This window comes from Scardinius erythrophthalmus, assembly GCF_964197995.2.
Source record: "Scardinius erythrophthalmus genome assembly, chromosome: 12".
Taxonomy (NCBI): domain Eukaryota; kingdom Metazoa; phylum Chordata; class Actinopteri; order Cypriniformes; family Leuciscidae; genus Scardinius; species Scardinius erythrophthalmus.
The window spans coordinates 5,273,877-5,297,174 of NC_138232.1; the positions used below are offsets into that span (position 1 = coordinate 5,273,877).

The following is a 23,298-nucleotide window of genomic DNA, read 5'->3' on the forward strand; positions in this document are numbered from 1 at the left end:
CATTTTTGTTCATTTGAGTCTCACACACACACATACACACACATTTCTCTCCTCTGTCACACCAGGCAGGAAACACATCAAAGCTGTAAATTCAGAAATCTTCCATATTTTCTTGGCTGCTCTAAACATTTGGCAGTGTGGATGAACTGAAAAACTTGGAACTGTTTCCGTGCAAACTGTACAAATCCATTAAATATCCTGTGAATGCGCTCGTGGGACGCTTGGCCAAGACCCCCAATGACTCGTCTGAATTAAACCATACTGCTTGCCACATATTTCCAAACACAGTCTTGTGTTGAAGGAGGAATCATTCCTTTTAATGGGATCGATGGGATCTGCATACTGAATTTAGATTTGGACAGGCAAATATAGGATGGCATCATTTTTGTGAATTCTGTCGTCCGAACTAAAGTTCAAGATCATATTTTTGTAATGCTGGAACACACACATTCAAGTGAATCTGAGTGGTAGGTTGTCTCATTTATATTGGGGCAAGTTGTCACACTTTACACTACCATTTATAAGTTGGGGGTCTGTAATGTTTTTGAAAGACTTCTCTTATGCTCACCAAGGCTGCATTTATATGATCAAAACATATATATATATATATATATACAGTAATGATAGATATATTGTGAAATATTATTACATTTTTAAGTAACTATTTTCTATTTGAATAAACTTTCAAATGTAATTTATACAACGCTGAATTTTCAGCATCATTACTCCAGTCTTCAGTGTCACATGATCCTTCAGAAATCATTCTAATATGCTGATTAGCTGCTCAAGAAACATTTCATATTATTATCAGTGTTGAAAACAGTTTAATATTAACAGCTTAATATTTTTGTGGGAACTGTTTGAGTTCAAAGGAACATTGTTTATTTGAAATAAAATAAAGACATTTACTATGATGTTGGAAAAGATTTCAAATGTGTCCTTGCTGAACAAAAGTATTCATTTCTTTAATAATAATAAAAAAAGGTATTATATATGTTGTAATTGTATGCAGTTCTATTATTATCAACTACTATTTGATTACTATATTTAAGATATTTCATTTCTTCTGGCCAAAATGTTTTGTTATGTTACTTTCCTATATTTGCTCTAAAAGCAATAGATTATACGTAAGTTTTAATACAGATATGTTTGTGGAAGATGTCTTTTGTAAATAAAAAAGGTTAAAAAAAGGATGAAATCATGCCCCGTTATGCATGCCACAAAATGTGTGAACTCACTGTATATTTTTTCTTGGACAGTAATGGTGGAAATGTGCAGTAACTTTTTAAGTAGTCAAGACCTTAAGAATTGTGTCTATATAGAATTGACTTTAAAAAAATAAACCTTCCTTGACAAATTTTCACTGGAGAAAAAAGTCTGATAAATGACTCTGCTCCTCTCTACTTTCTAAAATAATGCCGCATCTGCCCCCTGTTGGTTGTACATTATCACCACACTTGTGTCCGGTTCCAGCTGTTGGATTTGAGGTTTAGGCTTGAGAACGCAAAGAAAGAAATAGAAAAATGAAGTTTGTAGTAAAGCAATGAACTTCTTCAACTCCTGCCAGAGGCACTCTGGGCTCAGAGCCAGTGAAGGAGAGGCATGGAGCTTTAGGGATTTGTTACGTGCTCCTAAACAGATGCCCTGATAATTTCCTTCATGAATGCCATCTTACCTGCGCATTCTCAACCTCTTCACCACTGTAACACAATATGCATATAAACATGAACCAAACTCCATCTGGTCCCTAAAGTATTTGGACACTTGAATTTCATTGCTTGAAATCAAGTTCCTTTTGTGCCCAAATGCTGCAGGATCTTTCCTCTTCATTCATTTTTCTTCATCATTTTTTTGCTGTCTTTTTTAATCAGCTGGTGTTTTAGTGGTTTTCAGTAGATGTATGAAGTTAGTTCTCCTAAGTTCACACAGGTGTAACCACAGGTGAAGGTCCTCTAAGAACATGTTCCACTATATGTTTTGTATTTATTTGGATCAGTACATAGTTGTATGATTATAGTTATGGTTATAGTTAAGTGAGACTAAAACCATAAAAAAAAATAAAAAAAAATTGAAATAAAAATAAACACCTAAAATAAATGACATGGGCTACAAAAAATATTTTATTTCAGCTATTGCCAAGGCAACATTACTTATTTTCATTTAGTTTAACTTGATGTAAATAACTAAAACTGAAATAAAAATTAATAAGAAATATCTAGACACAGTAAAAAAGCTTTATAAAAATGACAAAGACACAACAAAATTAAAGTGAAAGATATAAAAACAAATTCAAAATATGAATTAAAGACTACAATAATATTGATATTTTAGTGCACTATCATAATGCTAAAAAAACGAGGAAAGGGACTAAGGAATTGTTTAATTTAATAATTATATTATTATTGCTTAATTATAAAATTAATAATAATAACGTGCATTTGAATTATTAAAATTTCAACATTTTGCGAGAGTCTTCAAGATTTTAAATGGTGATGGTCAGACATGCTCAGAGGACATACAGATGGGAAGTTGACTTCTTAATAGTTCTATCGTTCTTTCTTTACTTGCATCTCTTCCAGTCAGTTTACCATATGTGCAGCGAAGGAACAGATGGTTTGGAGATCATCTGCTGTGAGGAACCTCAATCAGTGTGAAAGTGAGACGTGTGCAGGTGAACACACACGAGGGGCACATCCCTTCACTGCAGCGCTGAACGAACACACCTTAAAAACAGACTCAACAGAGGTATTCCATGTGTTTGCCCTTAATATTATGGTTATGAGCAAAATGGCCATTTGTGTCAATGAAAGTGAGTGCTTCCATTATAGGTGTGATGTCAATGTCATATATATGAAACATGTGAGCCACGAGCCATCACTTCTTTGGCCTTGAGCAGATTTGTCCTTGACTATAATGGATGCTGTGAACTATGCATTATACCTACAACCTCTAAAAAATAGTATGTGACATAATATGCAGTATGCATGAACATTTCAATCCATATAGCTTTGTTTTTATCAATGAGTGGCATGCCATTATCATCTTGGTTATGCATATTGTAATATATTTTGTGAAAAAATAAAAATAAATCAAATTTAGAAGTCTATACTATAATGAGTCAAGAAAGAGACTGAACGGTCATGATTGTGGGATAACAGTATTCCAAAGTGTGCTCTGTTGCATTCTGCACTTTTCAATACAATTACTCATTTAGTGCACTTCAATATATGCTGACAAAAATAACTTGCATCCTAAACTACATGCTTTGTAATAGTTTATTACCATATTAGTATAGTGGTTTAAGATAAGCTTAGACTTTCTATAGAAGAGAAAGCATCTTCCAAGCATAAAAACGTCAATTGCATGTAATTTAAAAATAAAATAAAAAAAATAATCATTTATACATTTACAATCACTGAGAGCTGAAGGTCTCTAGTGTGCTCCTCAAAGTCCTAGTGTCATTTCAGCAGAGTTTATCTACAATGCTCTTGGTGGAGTTTTATAAATAAGGTTGTTTGGGTCAGCGGTGCACATGTAACTCAGCCCCGCAACAACACAATTACAAGCCAAAACTACTGCCAGAAACCTTTAGCGGAAGATGCCAAATTCAGCTTCTCTGTCCTTTCCCTGGGAAGTTTTGCAAGGTTACAAACAAGTTCAATATGCAGATACATATATGAAATAGGTTTATCTGGAATAACGTTATAGTGTGACAGCACTTAGTTTGTGCCAGCAGGTTTAATGCTCATAAATGGCACAGAATAAACTAATATAGTCTAGAGTCACTAATTAGCAATAAAGGAGGTGAGACTGATAAAGTAACAATTTTTATTGCATGCAGAAAGTGCAAACAACTATACAGAAAGATTTTTTATGTTTTTGAAAGAAGTTTCTTATGCTCACCAAAGCTGCATATTTTTTTTAATCAAAAATACATTAAACAGTAATATTATGAATAATTATAACAATTTAAAATGAAGTGTTCTACTTGAATATTTTTTCCATTCATTTATTACTGTGATGACAAAGCTGAATTTTCAGCATCATTACTCCAGTCTTCAGTGTCACGATCCTTCAGAAATCATTCTAATATGATGATTTGATGAATGAAAAAGTTCAAAAGAACAGCAGTTATTTGAAATATATATTTTGTAACATTACTGCAATTTTCATCAATGTGTGCATCCTTGCTGAATAAAAGTATTAATTTCTTTCACAACAAACTTACTGACCCCAAACTTTTGAACAGTTGTGTATTTCTATGATGCCATTTTTGTTATTCATTACAAAAATTACTGTGGTGGTACCAGCACTAATGTCAAGATGTGCCACGGTATTGCAGGGTTTTTATACATGACATGCACCATGGTATATTTCAAAGTACCATAGTATTACCATTTGATACCATAGTCTTACCATGCAATTTACTGTGCATGCATGGTACTCAAAGAAAACCCAGTAGATGTCCAGAAGACCATGGCACCATGTCCAAACAATGGTACCATGATATTACCATGGTACTTTTTGGTTAGTGCAAGACAAGTACGCCTGAATTACAGCAATGACATACACTAGAGTCTGTTTGATGCACAACGGGAATTTCTGTCTATGTCAAACACAGCTTCGGAATCCTCAAAAGAGCTTCAGGAAACCGAACACATCACAAGGACATATGCAGCTTCACCCACACGCTTCATTATAACCCCTGCTATTCTCACATCCGGGATATGAAACATGAGCAAAGACGTGGAATGTTACATTTTTTTTCCCCTCTCTCTCTCTCTCTTTCTCATGCGCCGTAATGATGGAGTAAAAAGCAGCATGATTGGTGGATGCAGGCGAGAAGAAAAATAAAACCCAGAACGTTGCTTTTGCACTCCGGACGCGACGCGACAAACGCGAATGAATCCAGCGCGTGCTTTCGATCACCGGTGAAGAACTGAAACGGAAAAACCTCTTGAATCACAGCAAAAACATCCACATCCACACAAGGAGCTAAAAGTACACAATGGTCGCTGGCGATGTGTGTCTCTCAGACAAGCTTGGCGCAGCGTCGCTTGAGTGACAGCTCGCTGGCCAATAGGAACATCCAGCGGCCCAGCTGCGCTTAGAACCGACCAATGGCGAACGGCAGAATACGGGCCTAAACGCAAGTTAGGCTGTTGTAGCAGGCGGCCAGCGCTAAACTTCACCAAATAATAGCTGTTTGTATTTTGGCTGCCGCAGTAGCCATTTTAGGTAAGCACATTTTTAACTTTTTTTAATTTTAACGCGTCGCGCGCAAAACTGCACGGGGTAGGTGGCGCGCGGACGCGTCAAACTCTCGCATCCCCTCATGAATGAACTGCTCTTGTGCGTTAGGATTAAAGAAATTGCTCTGAGTTTTTTTTCCCTTCCCCGACTCCCACCCCCTCTAATTTTTTATGCATTTTTCTAAACTGTCATGGCGTTTAGTGTCCTTGGAAATAAATGCGGAGAGAGGAACGTGTAGGTTTTTGCGCTAGCTGATGTCCGGAGCCGGCGTGTCCAGGTAGGTGAGGTCGCGTTTGACGGTCCCTCCGCGGAGTTTGAGTGGCTCTTCACGCGTGTAACGCCTGAAATATAGAGCACCGTTGCCGTGACATTACAGTTAGCAAGCTGGCTAGCGCCCTACAGGGGCTAATGTATATGGGACACGATGTTAGTGTTTTATGAGGCAAGTTTGGCATCTGTTGAGGCACAAAGCATCCCATGACTGTTATCAAGTACTAGGAACAATGTAACTTCTAGCACTCATGTGGTTTACTTCAACCCCTGGTTTTTGCTGCATCCCTATTGAAATTAACGTGTTATTTATTTAATTTTTTTTGTCACTGATAATGTTGTATTACTTTAATAACTTTATGCTTTTCCTTTTTTTATGCATTGAAAATGCCTTCTTCATTGACACCTGTCTTAACTCCAGGAATGGGTTAGTTACTATCAAGGGGCCCACCTGGCTTATAATGTTACTCCATTAATGAAATTATTTGGTTTTATGTATATATATTTATATCACCAATGATGTTGCGTTAGTGTCAACACTTATTCTTTACTTTTTATACAATTATAATTCATGACAGGTAGATTGACACCTATCATACCTCAATCAGTATCTTAGTTTGTGTCTGGGGTAATTATGTGATTATTATAGATTTATGTCACTAATAATGTTGCGGTACTGTTATATATTTATTTTTAATTCAATGTCAATGCACCACAGGTAGATTGATTTGTCTTAACTGAAGGAATGGGTTAGTTAATATCATTGAGGCCCATCTGGTTTATGGTGTATCAGAAATGTAGGAGATGTTCATATGGGTTTGTCACTGATAATGTTGCTTTAGTTAAACGCTTTTTCTTTTAAATATACTTACAGCTCATCACAGGTATATTGACAGCTGTCTTACCTCAAGGAATGGGTTAGTTAGTTTCAGGGGTCTCACTTGGTTTATGATGTAGGCTAATTATGTGATTTATTATGGAATTAAGGCGTTAATAATGTTGCATTACTGTGACCAAATGTTTTTAATTGAATTTTAATTTAATGACAATGCAGATGCGGTACATGTAGATTGACACCCATCTTAACTCAAGTAATAGGTTAGTTAGTATCAAGGAGCCCACCTGGTTTATAATGTAACCGCTTTGAAATGAATGTGTTCAAATGGATTTATCACTAAGGATGTTGCATTAGTGTCAAAACTTTATGCTTTTCTTTCGTATGCAATTAAAATGCACGACAGTTAGACTGACACCTGTCTTACCACAAGCAATAAGTTAATTATTGTCAAGGGTCCCACCTGGGTCATGGTGAATATGTTGTGATAATATGGGTTTATGCCACTAATAATGTTTTTTTAATGTCGAAACTTAAATTTCTTTTGAATATAATTACAGTGCATCACAGGTAGACTGACAGCTGTCTTACCTCAAGCAATGGGTTAGTTAGTATCAGGGGTCCCGCCTGGTTGATGATGTAATTCTGTGATTAAAATGGATTTATGTTGCTAATAATATTGCATGCAATTACTGTAAAAACACACTGTTTAAAAAAAAAAAAAAAAAATATTCAGTGATTATTCAGGGCCTTTTATTGAATATTTGGAACAATTTCAAATTATTTTAATCAAACCCATTTAGAGATTGAAGTTAATTAAATAGGGTGCATAAGTGGAAAGACGTTTGTTGTTATAACCTGCTATTAATTGCAAGTCATTAATTTGAACAAAACACTTTTGTTGTTATAAAGTGATGCCTTGGTCCCAGGCGGTGATAGTGATAGCTTAAAGTTTACTCCTTACTTATAGTCGTACCCCAGTATATAAACCTTGAACAATACTTAAAGTTAGTGTTGAATAAGAATACATTTATATTATATACATTAGTTATATATCTTAGACATTATTAATGTCTACTGCAGTTGTCTTCATAATATGCACTTTTCCCACTTTATTTATTTATTGTCACAAGAATTCAATGATTGCCTTTACATTTTTTTTTAGTGCGCATTCTGAATCACATTCTATGCTTTTATTTTTTATTATTTTAGCAGTTGTTTTTTATGCTTTGTTTTAATTTCTATATTCATGAATCCTTATATCTCTGTATTCCAGACGCAGACACAAAGATCAAGAAAAAATGAAAATACAAAAGAAGGACAAGCAGGTCAGTGTATCACATGTGTTCCCGTCAGACACTCTGTGAGAGTTCCCTCAATCTGTCTCTCACATCGTCTCTCACACTTTCATCGTCATCAGCATCCTTTTTAGTCCTTGCACTATAGCTATACTTCAGAAAGATCCTCAGTTTTATTTAGCCTACTTTTTGACTTTAATATTTGACTTTAATGGACTAACCTCATCACTCAGCATCTCAAATGTTGGTTTGATCATTCTGAAATGCCTGACCCAAAGTCTGTTGCTTGAGTTTTTTCCCTTACTTGGCTTCTTAGTTAGGTAAACTTACCCTAATGATAACTTTCTTGAGGGCAACACACTTGAGACTATAGGTTTACGATTAGGATTTAAGTTGCATGCAAAAATGAGAAGAAAGTTTGTGACATTTTTTTGATAACATTGTTTCCTCCCTGAAGATAATTGAGGTTGTTTTTTTCGGTCAAGGAGATTTTGGAGTTCTCCGTTATGTTGCATAGCAGTATCAACTCTGTGATGTGTGCCCTACAATTCCTTAGGATAAGTAAAAATTACCAAAGGAGAAAAATGTTGACACATAGTATGTGTATAGAGCTATACAGTTGTGGATTATCTACTCATGGAAGAATTTGATGAGAAATCTCATCTCTGGATTTAGATTGCAGGCAAATCTGAGCAGAGTTTGTGTTCAGTTTTCTTCTGCAAATATTTTTCTTCATTTGCTCTCCATGTAATCTCAACAGCTATGTTTCTTTCCAGATTTAATGCTCATTTTGGGATATTGCATTAAAAAACGCGAAACACCAAGATGTGCTCAATTATGGTGTATACATTTTTATCTGATAAGAAGACGTGCATAAACTGATGGAAATCCCTCAATGCACAACAAAAAACTCATGTGACTTTGCCTCAACAGTAAATGTGATTGGATAACTGGACTAACCTCATTGCACAGCATCTCAAAAATTTGGTTTGATCATTCTGAAATGCCTGACCCAAAGTCTGTCATCAAAATGTTTGGTATAATGACCTCCCAGAACTGTCTCACACGATTGCATACACAAACATCAGGCATCCGAATGCAAGATAACATGACGGCGTTTATTGCGTTTCATCTGTGCGCTCTGAGACGCAAGTCATTTATGATGTAGGAAAAAAGAGCCACTGGCTTCACTGATTGCAGCAACTTCCAATTTTATTACAGATATCCAATTTACCATGAAGTGAATATTTTGTTCTCTTGAACACATGGGATGGAAACGCTGCTTTATTCGCAAATGTTTTATGTCAAATTCTGAGCTTTGGATGGAAACATAGCTGTTACTACCTATGAGAAGAAACAAGACATTCATAAGTTTTCTTTCTTGTGGACTTTTAAAACACTTAATCCTTTTTCACAATTAGATTAGTGGCCAGTTGCATAGCCACTACGTTAAGACTATGTCTTATGAACTAGTTTGACCAACACGCATTTTGCTAATAGGCAATCAGTCTTACTTCTAATTCAAATTAGACCGATCTACCTTTTTATGTAACTGACTTAAAAAAAGTAGGACTTGTCTTGAAGAAAAAAATAATAATTACTACATTTTAAGACTAGTTAAGACAACGTCCTTGACTGTGCCCTTTTGATTGAGAAGTTTAACTCTTTAATTCAATGTAGTTGTTTTCCAGAATTAGAATTGGGGATGTGTAAATAGACTCCAGTCATATTCTAGTCTTAATTTTGATTTCTTTTGACTGATAAGTTCAAACATAATGCCTTAAGTGTGTTCTTAAATAATTCTGTCGGCTGTAGGCTGTTTATGAGCATTAAAGCAGCTTACCGTGGTATATAAAATGTGCAGATGTGTTCATATTTGCGTTTTATATGGCTTTGGATGTGGCTCATTCAGTATCAGATTTTGTCATAACTATCCATTTTATAATCATGGTCACAATTACTGGTGACAGATCATTTCTTCATAGCGTAAGCTTATAAAAACCTGTGGCGCATCAAATGTTTGGAAAATTTCATTGAAAACATTGGTGGTAGATTTTCCTCAAGAAGAATCAAAGAGTTTTTATAATGACAGTTAATGAGTTACCAGGCAGGAGAACGTCTGTTTGACATAACTGACCACAGCACTGCTGTTACGTGTGCTTTCAGTTGATGCTTGAGTCGAATGCTTTCTAGAAGAGTAGGTTCGGTCAGTGCAGGCTGGCTGGTGCAATGATTGCTTTCCTATAGGCAAATGCTAAGATTTTGAATTTAATATCTGTTGGCATATGCTGCAAATATGCTGTCTGCTGCACCTACATGGTATGACTTAAACCCAGCGTAAATGTTGCGCACAAAGTTGCAAGAAGTTGACTTGAAATATAAATTAGAAATTTCGGCAAAATAGTCACATTGGCATTTAGTTGACATTACTGTTACATGTCTAATTAATGTGCACCATCTTTGCCTGTTATATTACAGCATTAGCATATAATTCTCCTATTGAGTATTGGCTCTGTATACACTTGACATTTGTTTTTGGTGATCCAATCGCAAGTAGTCAGTGAAGACCTTGTATTAGCATGCATCTCCAATACATCTCTTTTGTCTACTACACTTACTACTTCAGTGTTGTACTGCATATTAATATCAAGCATACATAGAATTTATTTGCACAATTTTTTAAAACCTTTTTAATTTAATAAAAACATTTAAAAAAATAAGAATAGCATATTTTTATGTAACTTTCTTGTAAGCAATGAAATTCATGGAATTGATTTATGCAGTAAAGTGTTAAACAGAGCTAAGAAAGATTATTGTCTTAGAAAGTACAAGAAATATGTGTGTGATGTGAGTCTGAAGTCTGGAAATCCCCTATGTCTGATAAGTACTTCAGTTACTTGACCTCCATTCATCTGATACTTTCAGATGAGGACGTTGAGATGATGATGATAATGTTTAACTTTGTTGAAAGTTTTGCTTTGTTAATGTTTGATTAGGAATCAATAATATTCTCTAGCAATTTCCTATGAAATCCAACTTAAGTACTTATAAAGATGGTGTGTGGTGTAGCATTGTGTAGAAAGATTCACTTTGCCGTTTTCATGATTTGCCTTTCAAGTTATGTTGTACATCTCGATCCAATCTGTCTTCCAGCTTGTTTTGATTTTCAGGCCAGCAACACCCAGCTAATCATGCTAATTGTCAAGGAATCATTGGCTGCGCTTTGAAACTTCATGGGAAAACGAGGTCAAAGTTGAACGTTGCCGCATTATGCTTGGAGTTCAATGCATTGGAGCGTGAAATCAGTATTTAAATACATCTTAATATGCATTTATCTCTGTGGTAAATTTTAGTTAGTCGAGATTTAATTGAAAATTTACTTAATAATCCACAATACAGTACTTTAAACATTTTGATCAATTGCCTTTTATCATGGATCAGGCATGTCTGTGTATTCCAGTGTGCCTGTCTGTTTCCACAGACCATAGTACCATTGTAATTAGCACAAAGAATCAGTGGTGACATTTATGAGTTGTGAATAAATCCTAGCCAGCGTTGTGATCATGTATCAGTTAGGCAGAACATAAATCAATGTCAGCATCACTCAAAATTCTTCTGTCTCTCGTACTCCCCCTTGATAACTATTGCTGTGTCAGTAAATACTTATCATTGATACATTTTGTAGTACGTCTTTCCTGGTTTCAAGAGATGTTCAGCGTTTTGCACCTTAATGTGGAAAACCACCTGAGGACACTTCTGTGGAGCTGTCGGATTGTCAGCCAGATCTGGGAGGCTTTTGGTCTACTGTCAGGCACAGAGGATCTAGACTCAGCGCTGGGATCTCTTGAAGTGAAGAGTGGTTGTGTGTAGTCAGTATAGCAACCTCTCTGTCACTTTGTCAGTTGTATGTAGTGTTCAATGGGATTCATCTGTTGTTTACTCTGAAACTGTGACCACCTGAATTTCACTGCATTTACGATAGAAGGACATCGGGGACAACAGCAGATTAAAAAGAATAAGAGATTAAAAGGTAAAAAAGGCCAAAGAAACATTTTCACACTTGAGAGACTTATCAATAAGGTTCATGTCTCTGAGTGCCTTTACATGCACATTCTTAACCTGATTATGCCTAATTAGCCGACAATGCACGTGATCATGTAAACGCGTTAACCCGGTTTCCTTTATCAGAGTAAGGCCATAAACTGCTTAAGCATGAACTGATCAGTCACATCTAGATTTTTACCCCTTACTGGTTTTACCCCTGCTTTCTGTTGGCTTATTGAAGTGCTCATATGTGATATGTGACATGAATGCGTCCTCACTGTGGATTTAAGCACATCCAGACAGAGCGAGCATTTTGCAGTAAGGGAGGAAGAAATATATCGCAAACTCATTCCTTCTTGAACACACCCTTTTCTTGAAATCTCGTGCAGCAGAAGAAGTGGTATAATCAAAATGCTGCATCTGTATCTGCATGAGAGGATAATATATGAGCTGTGAGTTTCCCTCTGACATGTTGCAATACTCTTCTTCGGTTCTTAATGCTTTATTTAACATCACATCCGACAAAAGCAATGAAATACTCTTCAGTCAGATATGCAAATTATTGCGTTTTGACATTACTACCGGGAAGAAACCTGATTTATTAATAAAGTCTTGTAAAAGCGGTTTACTTGCGTTGTCGGGTTATTGGTTTGCATGTAAACCACACAACAGGTTATTACAATGAGCTGATTTTTGTGAGTTATCAGTGTACAGGTGTGCATGTAAACATGCTCGCTGTCATACAAATTATCTGATCTACATTTTGATTTGAATTTTGGTGGTGTCAAATCAAAGTAGCCCAATTTAGTTTTATTATTTCCTCTCTGCGAGTTGAGTGATTCAAATGGCACTTCCGACTCTGAGAGCTTCATTATCAGGCCTTCCTGAAGAACCAGCAGGGATTCCCAGTGATTTGATTTTGACCAATTTTAAATCACTGCAAGTTTATAAAAAGTGATTAACAAGTCAAGGAGGCTTTACAACTACAAATAAAAAATTTGCCTATATATGAGTTTATTTACAAATGTAAGAAACTATTTTATACATATACACTACCAATCAAAGTTTGTGGTGAGTAAGATTATTTACTTAATTTTTTTAAGAAATAGATAAAAAAGAAATTCAGCAAAGGTCTAATAAATTGATCAAATGTTTCCTTGAGACCCATGCCTTGTCCTCTTCTCTGTCTGTTTTTAACACAAGAACATATCGTCTTTCCATTCATTCCAAGTGTGCGATTTTATTTAGCTTTTGTCTGAATCCATGAGCAAAACAATATGGTCTTTATTTAGGGAGGTTTACAGATGTATAGAGCAGTTAAAGGACAAAAACAATGAATTCTTTCATGATTTTGCTTTTTGTTATTGCAGTTAGCTTGACTGCTCTCGTGCATTTGGTGGAGAGGTGAATGCATGTTAGTAGGAGCGATGTGTGTGCATGTTTTATAAAGCACATTTGAGCAAGGTGTGTTCAGGTTTGGATCTGGCATTGACTGAACTGCAGCTGTCGCGTTTGGGAGTTGGGAGTTGGTATTGATTCATAGGGAATTTGATTGCAACGTGTGTATGTGTGTGCGCTTGCGGTTGGCAGATTTGCCTGGCAAGCATGCATACTGCAGCACGTCACGGGAATAGTCTGCAGTGTTTGCTTCCGTGCATTAGCTTTGCGTGCATATGTGTGTGATGCATAGAGAGAGCATAAAAAAAAAGGTCAATGTAAGGGCAAAAGTGAAAAGAGCAGTTCAGTTGCAGGTTGCCGTTTACACTTCATGTTGTCTGTACAGTGCAGTTGAGTACAAAAGTAGTGTTTTTTTCACCCATGTAGACATTGGCAATATTACCTTCAGGAACAATGAGGTCGATGCTTTTTAGACCCCAGAAAGGAAAGGGTTACCACGGAGACTGCGTGTTTACGTTCCCGCTTCCCACAGTTTGGTCCCGAGCCTGTTGCCATGACGACGGCCCTGATTCCAGCCCGCTTGCTTTGGAAAGCATGTGATTCATTGACATTATCCCCATACCTGCCTGCAGTCGCATGCCCTGTCGGGGAGTGCGTATGTGCATGTGTGTGTGTGCCTGCACATGCGCGCTGTTCCACGTGTTCACTGCAACACTAAGGCGTAGTTAAAAATAACGTGCTTCGCCGAATAAGAGATACGGGGCTAAATGTGAACCAGAAACACAAAGCTCACAGATGGCAGTGAATTCTGTTCAATTCATAAATGTTTTTTCCTGTAGAAGTAGAAGAACAGTTTTAATTTAATCTGCCCTATAATGTGTAATTGGGCATCTCATGACTGCACTGCGATTTCTTTACGATAGAGCACATATGTAAATAGGAGTGAATATGGATTGAATACATCATAAAGCTCATTCACTTTGTACCATAAAATAACCTGTAATACATGCATTACCCTGCTGATAAAAACAGCTTAGAGTGTTTTAAAACTTGAGTGCTCTTTAAAAGAGCTGTGAGTGGATTAAAAAGTGAACCAAGTGAAAACAACCCATTCACACTGTCCGTGGACCCTGATCACTTTTTTAGTTTGTTTTAGTTCAGTATATATAATGTATAATAAACCAGCATGAAATTTCCCAAAACATTTGTTCTATTGATAACTAGCAGATGGTTTGACTGGACAGGACAGTCTTTGATGTGTCTGTTTCAAACAACACAAATAGTGTTTAATTAGAGGAGCGAATTCTAATCTGTTTTCTGTTTTTCCAGATGTCTGCCACCCATGTACTAAAGCACACTCCATCCGCTGCTGCCTCGAATGCCTCTGACCAAAACGCACAAACTACATTTCCCATTGGCCACTTGGGCAAAGAACAGTTACGGATTATCGGAGGGCCGCCCAATCATTGCATGACTCACACAAAGGCTGGGTCTGCGGCCAGCAGTCACAGTCTCCGCCCTTCATCAATCAACAGTGAGGAGGATGATGGAGGGGGCGGGACCAGGGTGAAGAAGAAACGAAGGAAAAAAGACAAGACTGAGTCAGAGTGGAACAAAGATGGAGAGAGCAACGCTAAACCAAAGAGAAGGGTGCAAAAGGAAGGGAAGGAGATTCTTCCGAGAAAGTCAAAGGCGGTGAAGGAGCAAAAGGATCATAAGAGGGAGGCGAAAGGTCAAAAGGAGGTCAAAAAGGTCAAGAAAGGTCAAGATGTGAAAGTGAAACCACAGCCCAAGAACACTGCAACACATCCGCCCTCCAAAAGAGGGAGGAAGCCAAAGTGAGTTGGTTAAAAGATAACTATTTTGGGGTAAAACAACCATTCACAAGTATGATTTTTTTAATTGTTATTTTAAAGTCTCTTATTTCTTATCAATGTTAAAAACAGTTGTGCTTCTTAATATTTTTGTGGAAACTGTGATACATTGTTTGATTAATATAGTTTAAAAGAACATCATTCATTTATTTTATTTATTAGAAAGCTTTTTTTAACATTATAATATAATTATCTTTACTGAATAATTTCGTTCTTAAAAAAAAAAACTTACTGACCCCAAACTTGTGAATGGTATTGTACATGACATGAAATGGAGATGTTTTCAATGCTATAAACAGTAATATTCAGTCAGTATTATTTGTCTTACACTGGAGTTCTATATGAGCTTTATAACAAGACCATAATTGCAGGTATATTATGTTCAACACACTTGGTGCCTAGTTTACTAAGAGACGTCTTGATTGAAGGCAGCAAACTAGTTTTATGTCAGTAAATAATTTTTAGTTTAGAGTAACAATTCGACTGACAAAACTGTCTCATTTCTGTAAATTGCATCTTTTATATGTGACACAGTTTTGCATGTACCATCTCAGCGCTGTTCTTGCTACGCTCAATCATTTTCATATCTTGATTAGGTGAAATGTGATACAGGGATTGTGAGCGTTACAAGGTGAATGTGGGTGCTTATGGGTTTCCAATTTGAAACCAAGGTCAAAATATGAAACCTGCAACCATGTGAAGGGCTATTTGGACTTTTGGTTATTTTATAGTGTATTTGGAGAAATAAAGGTGCAGTTTTATGCATGCATTTATAAGGTATTCAAATGTGTAATTTGCCCCAGGGTTGCAAATAAACAATAAATACCACAATTATGGCTCTTAAAAATGACCCTCCATGAACTTGTAAAGTTTATGTCAATCGTCTTTTATGGGATACATTCCCTTATTTAACTTCCTTATTCACTTTGTGGTTCCCTTTCAACAGTAAAGCAGTGACATGATTTTATTCAAGTGCTGTGCTCCAGAAAAACTCTTGTGCTGCTTGTGTAAGTTGTCCACTTATAACCCAGGAAGCGTCTGCACAGCACATGTTGGTGTTTTGTACCATAATATGGCCTGATATCAGTCAAAGAAGCCCTTGGTGGTTTGCTATAAGATTTGTCAACCTGTGCAAAACTGTGCCAGTAAGATGGATTTTAAGAGCATGTGTTGCTGTTATGCAGAGAGCAGGGTGCCATGCCTCCGGAGAAGAAGAAGAAGGGAAAGAGGAAAAGTGATGCTGTACTTGAGATGGTGGAGAGTGATGACACAGCCTCTCTCAGCACGCTCGCCACCGGCGGTGAGGAAAGCACCGACCCTATGGATAACACTGTGAGTTCTCCTGAACCGATCTTCATCAGGCCTCCGGGCTTCAAATTCCATCATTCCATCATTTTTAAAAGAAATAAAAACTACAAAAGAAAGAAAACATGGTTAGAGTGACCATTTAAATGCAAATTTCTGAATAAGAGTTTAGAAATTTTTTTTACCATTTAAATGAGAACAATTTTAAATTGGAAGTCAGGTTGGATAAATGTTAAAGCACACAGTATTTTAAATAGTGTTTCCAAAAAATGTTTAATTTTTAAAATTTAAACATTAAATGTGTTATGAGTGATCTAGTGTGATTTGAAATCACTTACTGATCACGTAACATTGTACCAGTAATCTTTGGATATGCACAAGATTTTTTACACAAACTAAACGACCAAATAATTCTTTCCTCTTTTTCTTTTCTTCTCTGTGCAGAAGAGGAGATCAGGGCGTCAAGTGAAGCGGCGGAAGTACAACGAAGATCTTGATTTCAAGGTCGTGGATGATGACGGGGAGACCATTGCTGTGTTGGGCACGGGCCGAATTGCTGCCATGTCTTCCTCTACCCTCGCCTGGCAGGCTGAGGTAACTGTGGCAACATCTGCCATTATGCCACACTACACACCTGCCCTACTTCTGGAGGGGCTGAGCAAACACACACTGAAATAATCACTCCCGCCTTCTTTCTTCCCAGGAACCCCCTGAAGATGAGGCTAATATTATTGAGAAAATACTCTCTGTGCGAACGGTCAAGAAAGAGGTAAAGTGAACCGATTACATGTTACATTTATTAAGACTTGATTAACAATTTGCCACAATTTGTCTAGTTATGTAAAATTAAGCAACAATGTTTCTTATTTGGCCTTGAAGTTAACTTTAAAATGTGTATTAAATGTGTTGTTCAATGAGTGATTCTTAAACCTTTATATTATTTCCACCACCACCTTTAACATTTGATTAAATCCGTGATTTACACCACTGTGCTAAAAGAACAAAGTACTGAATACACCTAAATGCATTACTGCAGCATATACTATTCATTACAGTGGGGTGCAAATAACATCTGCCTAAAAAGAATATTCTCAGTGTTTGATCTATGGTTTTCATTTAGACATCCCCTGATGAAGCACCAGAAGAGATGGAGGAGTTTTACGTCAAGTACAGAAATTTGTAAGTGTACTCATGCGCATCAAACTGCTGTTACCTTTTTGTGCTCTCAAACTCTAGAACACTCAGCTTGTCAAACTGTCAGAGTAAACGCATAACTCACCTTTATTGTGTAATTCATTACTTCAAATCATTTATGCATTAAATTGTCCATCTGGTAGAGTAGTAATACACTCTGCCTCATGAAATGATTTGCTGAATCAACAATTGGGTTGATATTTTTCTGGTGTAGTTTTGGAAATTACAGTACTAGTTAGTGGGTCAAGTTTAACCTCAAAAACTTTTTTTTTTTTGCTTAAAGACAGATGGCTATTAGGATTTTCATGATGAGCACAGTTCCCCAAAAAATCTTACAGCAATGACTGTATATTTACATTTTAGATTTTATTGTTAAATTTACTGTAATGTATAAATAATTTACAATTTATATAATATATCGTTTTTATTTTTGCATTACGGTATTGATATAAAACAGTGGTTATGTGCTTAATTTTCATGTCAGAAATACCTCAATACAGAAATGTTGTTAATATATACAAACATTGTTGTTAATGTAAAAAAGCTTAATTTTCTTTTTGCAGAATATAGAGTTTAAATGTGACTTAGAAGTTTTGTGTGATACACACAAATATGGATGGAGAAACGCTACAAGGACATATTGTGAACACAATGCTATTTTAAATTAAATGCATGCATGATAAATGCATTCAGTGTTGTTTACAGCACATTGTCAGCAACGAAAGCTTTTTCTCATTGCCAGCTCCTATCTGCACTGTAAATGGGCGACCTTGGAGGAACTGGAAAAGGACCCACGCATTCAACAAAAAATCAAGCGCTTCAGAAACAAGCAGGCACAAATGAAGCACATTTTCACAGAGGTGTGTCTGCCATAACATGCTGCTTTTTGTTTGTTGCTCATTTAAAGTCAAAACCTGGAAATGCATCAAATATAATGATGACGTAAAAGCTGAAATCCATGCGGAAAATTTAGTGCAAGTACTTCACCTTTAAATCTGTGGCTTTGTTATAGACCACTGTCCTATCTACATGTGTATTATTTGCCTAAATATGCTTGAGATGATGTTGTGTTTCTCCTCAGCCGGATGAAGACCTTTTTAATCCAGATTATATTGAGGTTGATCGGGTTTTAGAGATCGCTATCACCACTGATACAGAAACAGGAGAGGTAAGGCACTCTTCAGATGAACTCCTGAAAACAAACCTGTGCTTGTCATGCCAGTCTTTTGAGGTTTGGTTTGTTTGCATGCATGAAAACAGGAAGTTACCCACTACCTGGTGAAATGGTGCTCATTGTCATATGAGGAGAGTACTTGGGAGCTTCAGGAAGATGTTGACCCTGTGAAAATCCGAGAGTTTGAAGACCTCAAGAAAATTCCTGAAATTAAACTCGTGGTAAGCACTCAAATGCGAATGAATGGGAATTGTTTTTTTCGATTATATTTTTTCGTTACGAGATAAGATTTATTGGATGTTTCCAGTGTGTATGTTTACATTATGATCACATGGTTCAGCTCTATGTTTGATTGTATTATCCAAAACATGTTTATTCTTCTTTATAGTATGTATTTTGAAGGAAGCGGCACTTCTCTTGTCTTTTGTAATAATACAGGAAAGGCCTCTGCCAGAACAGTGGCAAAAACTGGAGAAGTCCAAAGAATACAGGAATGGGAACCAGCTCAGAGAATACCAATTAGAGGGAATGAACTGGCTTCTTTTCAACTGGTACAACAGGTGAAAGAGACTTTTAATATCACTCTTGTAGGGTCTACACACAATTCTGATCCTAGTTTAAGGTATAAAGAACTATTTAAGTATTAAACTAAGGCCAAGCATAATGACAGTAATATAAAGCTTGTTTTAAGTCTCAATTTAAATTGATTTGTAAAATAATAAAATCAAATCAATACTAATTAAACAGTTTGTTTTTTATCAATTCGTCTCATATGTTTAATTTGCTGAAATTCGGACTTTCAACTTCGTCAATTTATAATTTTTTATAAAAAATGCTAGAAAATTTAAACTAGCAATATATAGGTTTCAAAATCCAATTTTTGTGTATATGAAGACTTCAGATGCAAAAGCCTCTAAGTGCCATCTGAAATTTTCTTCTAAAATTAGCATTTTTTTCAAGCTCATATATTTAAGTTCAGTAATTTCACTTTTATGACAATTAATAGGTCATTTTTATTGCCATTAAAGTGAAATAACTAAACATAAACGAACAAGCTTGATAAAAATGATCATTCTAGAAGGAAATTTCAGATGGCACTTAGAGGCTTTTGCATCTGAACTCTTCATATATATAATGATATTGTCTAATACAATGCAATGTCTTTATCTTTTATCTGAAGACTTTTCTCAGCAAATATTATATTATAATTGACAAATGTAATTAATTTGGTTAATTTAGCAGCATATAATGTAATACTTTTTTTAGATTATTGATTGACAACCCTAGCTGTAAGCAAATACTTTAACCTAATCCTTACCTAATAAAAATTCTAGTAAACATGATAAAATAATTTCAGACCACAGAAAGATGCTCATGCGACCGATTCCAAATCCTGTTCCTCATAACTGCAATCTGACGTGATTAATGAACACCTGACCATGTTTCTCCTGATGTAGGAAAAACTGTATTCTGGCTGATGAGATGGGGCTGGGGAAGACCATCCAGTCCATCACGTTCCTCTTTGAGATTTTCTTCATGGGTCTGAGAGGACCCTTCCTCATCATCGCCCCGCTCTCCACCATCACCAACTGGGAGAGGGAATTCCGCACATGGACTGAAATGAACGTCATTGTCTATCACGGCAGCCAGATCAGTCGGCAGATGATCCTGCAGTATGAGACGTACTACCGAGATGAACAGGTGGGTCAAACAGAGTGACAGAAGATTTCTGTTTCAAACCAACGTGGTTCTTTTCTATTTATCAAAAAATCCTGATAAAATGTATCATGGTTTCTTGAGACAGGAAATCAGCATATTAGATTGATTTCTGTAGGATCATGAAAAGGACTTTAAAAAAGTTTTTAAAAAATTTAATCTTAAGGTTTTTAGAAAAAATTTAACTTAAACATCTTATTTATTTTTATTTTTGAATAATTAAACCTGGCTCTTGCCATAAACATAGTCACAGAAGCCAGAATGGCTTTCATTTAAGAAGGATTAAAAATAAAGAAGGATCATGTGACACTAAAGACTGGAGTAATGATGCTGAAAATTCAGCTTTGCATTACAGGAATAAATTACATTTAAAATTTATAGAACATTTTTTAAATAGTTATTTTGAATTGGAATAATATTTCACAATGTTACAATTTTTTATTTATTTTTTACTGTATTTTTGATCAGTTAAATGCAGCCTTGCTTTTTTTTTTTTCTTGCTCCTTCAGGGAAACATCATGACTGGTCAGTTTAAGTTTCATGGCGTGATCACTACATTTGAAATGATTATGGCTGACTGTCCGGAGCTGAAGAAGATTAACTGGCGCTGTGTGGTGATTGACGAGGCCCATCGCCTAAAAAACCGCAACTGTAAACTGCTGGAGGGACTCAAACTCATGAACCTGGTCAGTTTAATATGCTTGTTTTTATTTATTTGTTTGCTCATTTGTGGACCAAGAACCTGAAGCAGACATTTTTGTCATAGGGTTCAGGTTTAAATGCAGAAAAGGGGAAGTAAAGCCATCTGCGATCTAAACTACTGTGCCATCTCTCTTGCACACATCTCATTTAGCTGCCGAGTTCTGCTTCACTGCATTTACATACGCACATCCTCTCTGGACACAGAATGAGTTATCTCATCTCACTCGCTTTACATATCACTGCAGTGATGGCCAGTGTGTGCAAACTACATTTGATGCAGTGCTGGTTTTTTCCCCTCACTGCTGATTAGGTGTTCACAGATGCATTTTGATTTACACAGTGACCCTCTTACGACCTGGCTCAAAGTCATAACATAAAGAGGACAATTCACAAGATGGGTTTCAATAGAGAAAATATAGGTTTATTTAAAGTTAAACAAATAATGTCTAGGGTCAAAACATAAGGTAATAATAGTAAATATCAATACAAGCTCAAATCATTAAATTGTTGGAAATGGGGTTTGTAGAGTCGTGGAAATCATATGGGAACTCAAGAACCCAATCAACAAAGACCCAAAACAAAAATGAGAGAGAACTAGACAAAATCCAGGAGCTCCTTAAATAGGTTGCCACAGGTGCAGCTGGTTTTCATTAGGGCAATCCCGCCCACCAAGGAGGAGTCGGTCCTAGAATTCTCACAAAAAAAACTAAAGTTAAAAAACAGGGGAAGGGCTGTAACAGGCCCCAAAAAGTATTTGGATAAGGCACATGATGCAATAGTGAATGACAACCAGAAAGTGTCTAGATTGTGTATTTGTGCTATATTTAAAATGTGTAAATAAATACAGCCTTTGATAATTTGTATCTAATACATTCATTTTTTTTAAGTGAGTCCAAATACATTTTTGGTCCACAATATAGAAATATACCCCCTTGTTGGAGCTAAAATGGATGAGACTAGATCAAATCCAGCTTTATATTTCCCAGTATTGTCCCCATAATTTTCTGTGCTGTCTTTCACCGTCTATATAGATAAAAGTATTAAAAAGTCCAAAAATGGACAGTTGAGAGAGTTAGTATAGATCTCTTAAAAATGTACATACATTTTAGCCAATCCAGTAGGCTGAACTTAAAGTTTCTATGTGTTTTCTCTCTCAAGGAACATAAAGTTCTTCTCACAGGAACCCCTTTGCAGAACTCAGTTGAGGAGCTCTTCAGTCTTCTTAACTTTCTCGAACCCTCACAGTTCCCTTCCGAGACAACGTTCCTGGAGGAGTTCGGAGACCTAAAGACCGAGGAGCAGGTGAGAACTAATCCTCAAATGCTTGATAGTAGGGCTGAACGATTAATCACACTTTACATGTAATCGCACTTAAATCGAGTTGGCTTATCGCGATTTTTAAAATTGCAAAGGCTGCGATTATTTTTATTTAATTTTTTTATGCGCAGCTTGTCATTGATGCACAGCTCTGTAAACGCTGCTCACTCTGAAAGCACTGTGAGTTTGAGTCACTTATAACGTGCATTTGAAAAAACAACACGCGTCAAACATCTTTCCAAAACATGAGAAGCATTTCTGAACCTCTTGTCCAACAACAGACAACATTTAATAACATGCATTTACTCCAAACTCACTTCATAACGACAGTTGAGCTCATCCTTCTGTGAGATGATGTGCCGCCTTACACAGAATAAGGCAGTCGTGTATTTATAAGTCATGTTTAATCAAAGCGTTTCAATCTTCTGTTTATTCAGCTACAGCGATAGGGATTTCCTGGAATGATGAGCATTATTGTACTTCTGCGCGTGGCATATTTATCGTGTTTGCATGAGAGCGTCACCACCGCTAAAGCTTCTGACAGCTCTTTCAAAAAATCTATAAATTGGAAAGTTAGTTTGCAAGAGCATGAGTATAAACACAACAAGGCTGTACAAGTGAACTAGTGAGTAGATGATTTGACCTGTTCAGCGCAGTTATGTTTAGCCACTCATTTAGCCACTTGTTAGCAACCATCTTTTAAAGACCCTTTTAAGTAAAAGCTTTAAAAAAAAACGCAAGTGGGGTATTACTGATGTGTTTAATGTCATAGAATAAAATGTGAAAATATCTTGAGCTTGTATATAAACCACAGACTTATTTTAGGCATTTAACCAAAAACCCATTGACTTTGGGACGATGGAACCAGAAGTATTATTTCCAGGCAACATGGCCTGATTATTGTTGATTTAGGTGAAA

General features: G+C 36.3%; 2 protein-coding genes across 3 annotated transcripts in view; one reads left to right on the plus strand and one right to left on the minus strand.

Moving 5' to 3' along the window:
* The window catches only part of ripor3 (RIPOR family member 3), a 58,496-nt gene extending 42,147 nt beyond the window's left edge, over positions 1-16,349 (minus strand). Inside the window, exon 1 of the mRNA XM_081381061.1 lies at positions 16,219-16,349. The gene's annotated coding sequence lies outside the window, so the exon portion shown is untranslated. The remainder of the gene's footprint in view (positions 1-16,218) is intronic.
* chd6 (chromodomain helicase DNA binding protein 6) overlaps positions 4,725-23,298 on the plus strand; it is a 38,579-nt gene continuing 20,005 nt past the window's right edge. The window contains exons 1-14 of one of the 2 annotated variants that reach the window (XM_081381058.1): positions 4,725-5,530; positions 7,635-7,686; positions 14,428-14,936; positions 16,157-16,304; positions 16,722-16,871; positions 16,981-17,046; positions 17,398-17,456; positions 18,214-18,331; positions 18,553-18,639; positions 18,732-18,866; positions 19,084-19,205; positions 20,103-20,346; positions 20,871-21,047; positions 22,222-22,365. In XM_081381058.1, coding sequence (XP_081237184.1) covers positions 5,508-5,530; positions 7,635-7,686; positions 14,428-14,936; positions 16,157-16,304; positions 16,722-16,871; positions 16,981-17,046; positions 17,398-17,456; positions 18,214-18,331; positions 18,553-18,639; positions 18,732-18,866; positions 19,084-19,205; positions 20,103-20,346; positions 20,871-21,047; positions 22,222-22,365 — 2,034 coding nt within the window. In that variant the 5' untranslated portion in view covers positions 4,725-5,507. The remainder of the gene's footprint in view (positions 5,531-7,634; positions 7,687-14,427; positions 14,937-16,156; positions 16,305-16,721; positions 16,872-16,980; positions 17,047-17,397; positions 17,457-18,213; positions 18,332-18,552; positions 18,640-18,731; positions 18,867-19,083; positions 19,206-20,102; positions 20,347-20,870; positions 21,048-22,221; positions 22,366-23,298) is intronic. The other variant, XM_081381059.1, reaches the window with a different exon arrangement.